This window comes from Mauremys reevesii, linkage group 24 (genome assembly GCF_016161935.1).
Source record: "Mauremys reevesii isolate NIE-2019 linkage group 24, ASM1616193v1, whole genome shotgun sequence".
NCBI lineage: Eukaryota > Metazoa > Chordata > Testudines > Geoemydidae > Mauremys > Mauremys reevesii.
The window spans coordinates 19,769,575-19,775,175 of record NC_052646.1 but is presented as its reverse complement, the minus strand read 5'-3'; the positions used below and the strand labels follow the sequence as shown (position 1 = coordinate 19,775,175).

The following is a 5,601-nucleotide window of genomic DNA, read 5'->3' as shown; positions in this document are numbered from 1 at the left end:
TCCCCTACCAGTCCCTAAGTCTGTTTACATGGAAATAAGGGCATCCCTTTTTACCGGGTCTCTTTCACTTTATCAGTTCCTTGCTACCCCAGTGGCCCTGGGCACTGGTGCAGCTCGGTGCCTCCTGTTCCCCTCCTGTGGCAGGTGATAATTTGGTCTCCTGAGGGCGATAATGCTTTGGTCTCAGTTTGGTTGTTGGGTTTCGTGTGTGGGTGCTCAGGCCTGTGAGTGGCATAGACATACAGGGGGTCAGACTAGGTGATCTGGGGTGTCTCTTCTGGCCTTAAACGCTGTGTCTCTATGACTCTGACTCTACTGACTGTGGTTAGTAAATAGCTGCTGGGAGGGAAAACCCCAAACCCTGACTGAAATTTGTTTCTTTTTCCAGGGTTATGAAAGATTCAAAAAATCACTGGGCTGATTTGTTTTCAAAATGGGGCAGGAAACTGCCTGGTCTGTCTGAGGAAGAAACTGAAAAATTCCAGACAGCTGTCAAAGCTGGGAACTTCTCAAAAGCCATTTCTGTGGTGAAGATGTCTGATGAATTGCTAAGAAATACCAAACTCAACATCGCCATCACAGGGAAAACGGGCTCTGGGAAGTCGTCTTTCATCAACGCCATAAGAAGCCTGAATGATAGTGACAGTGGGGCAGCTGAGACTGGGGTGACACAAACAACAGAGGATCCAACTGCTTATCCCCATCCCATTCACCCGAATGTGATTGTGTGGGACCTTCCTGGGATCGGAACAACGAAATATCTGGCAGAAACATATGTAGAGGATATGAGCCTTGATCAATATGATTTTTTCATCATCATCGCAGACACCCGCTTCACAGAAGCTGATAACCACCTTGCCAAAGAAATCAAAAAGATGGGAAAGAAGTTTTACTTTGTCCGCAGCAAGATAGATGTGGACTTGGATAATGAACAAAGAAGATGTCATGATTTTAAAGAGGAGAAAACTCTACACATGATCAGAAGTGACTGCATCAAGGAGCTACAAAAAGCAGGGATCAGCTCCCCACAGGTTTTCCTGGTGTCGAGAAAGGACTTTGAGAAGTACGATTCTCCCCAACTGCAGGAGACTTTGGCAAATGAACTCGACACTCACAGGAGACATGTTCTCATCTGTGCTCTGCCCAGAACATCTGAAAAAATCTTGAAAGAGAAACAGAAGGCCCTGCAGGAACAGATCTGGAAACAAGCCCTGAAGTCATGCGCTCTCGCTGCTGTTCCTCTCCCATATCTCTCCGTTAAGTGTGATGTCAACATCTTGGTGGAGAACATGAGGGAGTATTGCAAGTCCTTTGGCCTGGTGGATGATTCCCTCCAATCACTCGCTAAGCAGGTTAAGAAGTCTGTTGCTGAGCTGAAGTCTGTGATAAAGTCCCCTCTGGCCAAAGATATAACAGAAGAAGAGGCTTTGAAGCGGCTCAGAGAGGCTACAGGGGAACGTATGATGACAGTTAAATATTTTATCAGTGTGGTACCACTGATTGGCACTGGGATAGCAGCAGAGAGATCTTACAGTGTCACCTTTGAAGTGCTACATACGTTTTTGGATGAAGTTGCAGAAGATGCTCAACGAGTCCTGAAAAAGGCTTTGGAGGGAGCAGAGAATAACCAATAACAGTGTCGCAAGGCAGAGCTTCTCCCCAGCTTCCCAGGATAAACTGCCACAGCCACGGTCTCCTTTCTGCAGTTTGAGTGTCCCAAACATAAACAAACCAAGAGACAAAACCATTTCTCAGGTCACCCTTCCATTGCCTCTAGTCTGAGGGGTCTCTGGCAGTCCTGCTGCTCCTGCTTCCTGGCTCTCTTTCAGCCAGACTCCGCTCAGCAGATCTCTCTAGGGTCTGTCCACTCTGGGAACTAAGCCTGGCTCTGACTCAGGTTCGAGCCTCAGCCCCGCTTCCTTGCACACCCAAATCAGTCAGACTTGGTCAGTGAGCACTCAGGAGTGGGTCCTAGGATATTGCTAGCGGGTGGGTCAGAGCCTGAGTCCCTCTGAAACTCAGGTCCAAGCTCTGTCATTCTGCAGTCTGGATGCAACTCATGCTGCAGACCCCAATCATAAGGTCTGCGTAGTGCAGTGTGGACATGCTAGCATAGCCCTGAGGCCTGGTCCAGCATTTGTAAACCCAGGTTGATCGCTCAAGTGCAGGCTTGGAAACACGGAGTCCAGAAGCTCAGGTCCCACAGACCTAGGTTTACCATGCAATGTAGACATGCCCGCTTAGACCGGTATCGCCCCAGGAGCTGCCCCACCACCTTAATTAGCCCAATTGGGAGCTCTCGGCTCTTGGAAAGGAGGATTAACGACATCAGTGGATGACGTAGGAAAATGCTACAGCTGCAGTACTGGAACACCCAGAGTGCAGACATGGCCTACGGGTCTGTCAGCACTACAGAGACAATATATCAGCACAGCTACATCACCATAGCTATGTCGGCGTAGAAACGTAGATGCAGCCCGTGCACAGGGAAAGGGTTTTTCCTTCGCTGTAGGACACCAGTTCCCTGAGGGATGGTTTCTTCCATCGCCACAGATGCGTCTACACTGGGGCTCAGTCGGCGGACCTATGTTGGTCAGGGGGTGCTAGATCTGGGACGAGTCTGCCAGTTTCTAACTCTGAGGCATCTAAACCACTCCTGGGGCCAGAACTCTCCTTTGGCGTCCTTCCTTGGGAGGTGGGCGCTGCCGGCCACCTGCCCTAGACTCCAGAGCCAGTGTTGTGACCTCCAGAGCGCCCCAAGTTACTTGTCGGCAACCAGTAAATTACCATTTACCCAGCCTCTCCCCAGGGGTTGGCTGAAGTTTCTGTTCTCTGGCTGCGGTGCTGGAACCAGAGGCTGTTATTAACCCTGTAACGAAGTTGTACCCTGAGCAGGGTTTGGAAGCGTCCGGCTGCTAAACCTGCATCAGAGGCTTAATACTCACTGAGAATCTCACCTCTGCAATTGACAACCCTGAGCTGCAGTTTGAGCTACTGCTGATGCGTTTAATCCCTGATTTGCTTGATTGATGCTGAGTTTAGATTTGCCTGGGGGTGTCCGGGAACCACCGACCCTGCTCAGACTGACCCGAGGTGCTGGGTTTGTAATCACAGGGTGTTTCGGGCTCTCGTGAGAATTAGTTCGTGTGATGCTACGAATCAACCTGTCGCTGTTGATTTGCTCAATGTTCCATACTCGGTAACCAATGTGGATTCAATCTCACCGCTCCATGTACTCGCTGCTTGTGATCTGATCGTCATTCCAAACCTTGGAGAAGTGCATTTATCCTTCAATAAACTGCTGTAGAGTTCGATCTGACACTTTGTGCATCTGAGTTTTCTTGCTCTTAGGAAAACAGGGATTAAGGGGCATAAACTGGATCCGTGCTTGGACTCCAGCCCAGCAGGTTGGGTATTTGGACTGGATATTTACATCTCGAGAAGGGGGTTGGATAATTGGTTGGGTCAGAATTGTCATAATGAATCATATTGGTGGGGACACTAAACTTCCAGCTTCAGGTTTAAGCCGCTCTCTAACTATTAGAGACCAAAGCAGGGATGGATCAAGGGGGACAGGTTGTCCCATATCTGATGCTGTGGGGTTCTCACTCTTTCTCTGAATCATCTGGCCCTGACCGTGGTCAGAGACGGGAGACTGCACTCCATGGACCTCAGATCTGATCCAATCCCTATGTTCAGTGAAGAATTTGGATCTATCCCTGTATTTTATTCATTTATTTGATTCAAAATGACACAAGAAGCCCCCTCTCCCTGCCTCGGAGCTATCAGATGAAACACAATGCAAATATAAATACAACAGCATTGCCAGCTCTGACACATTCATCACAAGTCTCGCAATAGTCATGTTTTCCTGAAAGTCCCAGCTCCAGGAGTCAGGTGATGATGTGAGAATCTCAGCAAAAAAAAATTTCAGTGTTAGTACGGTGCCAAGCTGGAAACATGACGCGTAATAGCTAAGACACCAGAAAACAAATTTTAAAACCCCACCCATCCCCAGCCTCCCTCTTCTTCCTCCCTGTGTGACCATCTGCCCTGGAGGACCCTTCAAGGGGAGAGAAGGGATAAGATTTGCGGGGGGGATTTCAAGTTTTTGGCCTGATTTGAGATGGGAAAATTATTGTCCACGCAGCTCTAATGTGCAGCACAGTTAAAACCCCCACCCTTGTTATTATATACTGTTCATTTAAACATTTCAATTGTCGCCTAAACATTTGGGAGCCTTCACAAGCCCACACCACACTTGAGCCATTAGGCGACTGGCCCAGCGGCTCACACGATTCCTATAGCGCTGGAAATGACTTTACATCAGATACCGAGTGAATGGCTAGAGCTGATCTATTTCTGTAGTAAGACAATGTTTATGTATCCCTAAAACTAGGGCGACGTGATTCATAGTTACATGAAAGTGTTTAGTGGTAGCTGGTAAATAATTAAATTTAAAAAATAATGTCAAATAATTAAAACAAAAAATGAAGGGCAATGAACTAATGACGCAAACAGTGTCTGTGATTTCAAGTACATTCTAATGTAATAATAATCTGCTAATAATCGGTAAATCTAAAAGTCAGAGCTGTACTTGCAAAGCCACCCACCCCCAGCCTCCCTCTTCCTCCTCCCTCTGTGCCCACCTGCCCTGGAGGAACCCGTCTAGGAGAGAGATGGGAGTTCAGTCTCTATGGCCTAGTCCAGCCTCGTGCCCCTGTTGATCGCACTCACCTCCTGGAGATGGGGATAGACCCCAGGAGTCCTGATTCCCAGCCGCCGCCCCACTCTGACCATGGAGACCACGCCAAGGAGGACTCTAACCACTGAGCGACCCCAACCTGAACAGCACGGCAACCACAGAGACCCTGCCACAGAAGGACTGTAACCATGGAGACACCCACCATCCCCCCCCCCAGCAGGACATTTCCACAGCACCCGCAGCTTTCGAAGCCTGCAGCCTTTCCACGCACAGGCTGCAAACGCAGGCAGCTCCCTGAGCCCCACACTGCCTTCCCAGTGCCGATCCCACCCTCACTGGCTGCTTCCTCCCAGCCACAAAACCTGGATGCACTGGGAGCTCGTGTTCGGCTGATTATCCACCAAGACCCCCAAACCTTTGTTCCTAGCTACACATATTGACATTGAGCCATATTGAAACATATATTGTCTGCTTGTGCCCAGCTTGTCATGTGATCCAGATCGCTCTGTATCAGTGACCCGCCCTCTTCATTTACCACTCCCCCCATCTGTGTGCCATCTGCAAACTTTCCAGTGAGGATTTCATGCTTTCTCCATTGATAAAATGTGTGACAAAGTTCCTCCTCCACCTTGGTGGGGCCTGCGCTTATTGGCAGATTTGCTCACCTCAGTGATCTTCCCCTCTGGTGGGACCCCCAGTCCGGTCAACTCCTCTTGTGTCTGATCAGGAGTTGGGAGGTTTGGGGGGAACCCGGGCCCACCCTCTACTCCGGGTTCCAGCCCAGGGCCCTGTGGATTGCAGCTGTCTATAGTGCCTCCTGTAGCAGCTGCATGACAGCTACACCTCCCTGGGCTACTTCCCCATGGCTTCCTCCAAACACCTGCTTTATCCTCACC

General features: G+C 49.4%; 1 protein-coding gene across 1 annotated transcript; it reads left to right on the top strand.

The window, feature by feature from the left end:
- The first annotated feature begins 343 nt into the window (after positions 1 to 343).
- Positions 344 to 3,273, top strand: LOC120390333 (interferon-inducible GTPase 5-like). The gene has a single exon (XM_039512917.1). The coding sequence runs from the start codon at positions 393 to 395 to the stop codon at positions 1,632 to 1,634; it is 1,242 nt and encodes a 413-aa protein (XP_039368851.1). The 5' UTR covers positions 344 to 392; the 3' UTR covers positions 1,635 to 3,273.
- Positions 3,274 to 5,601: the final 2,328 nt, after the last annotated feature.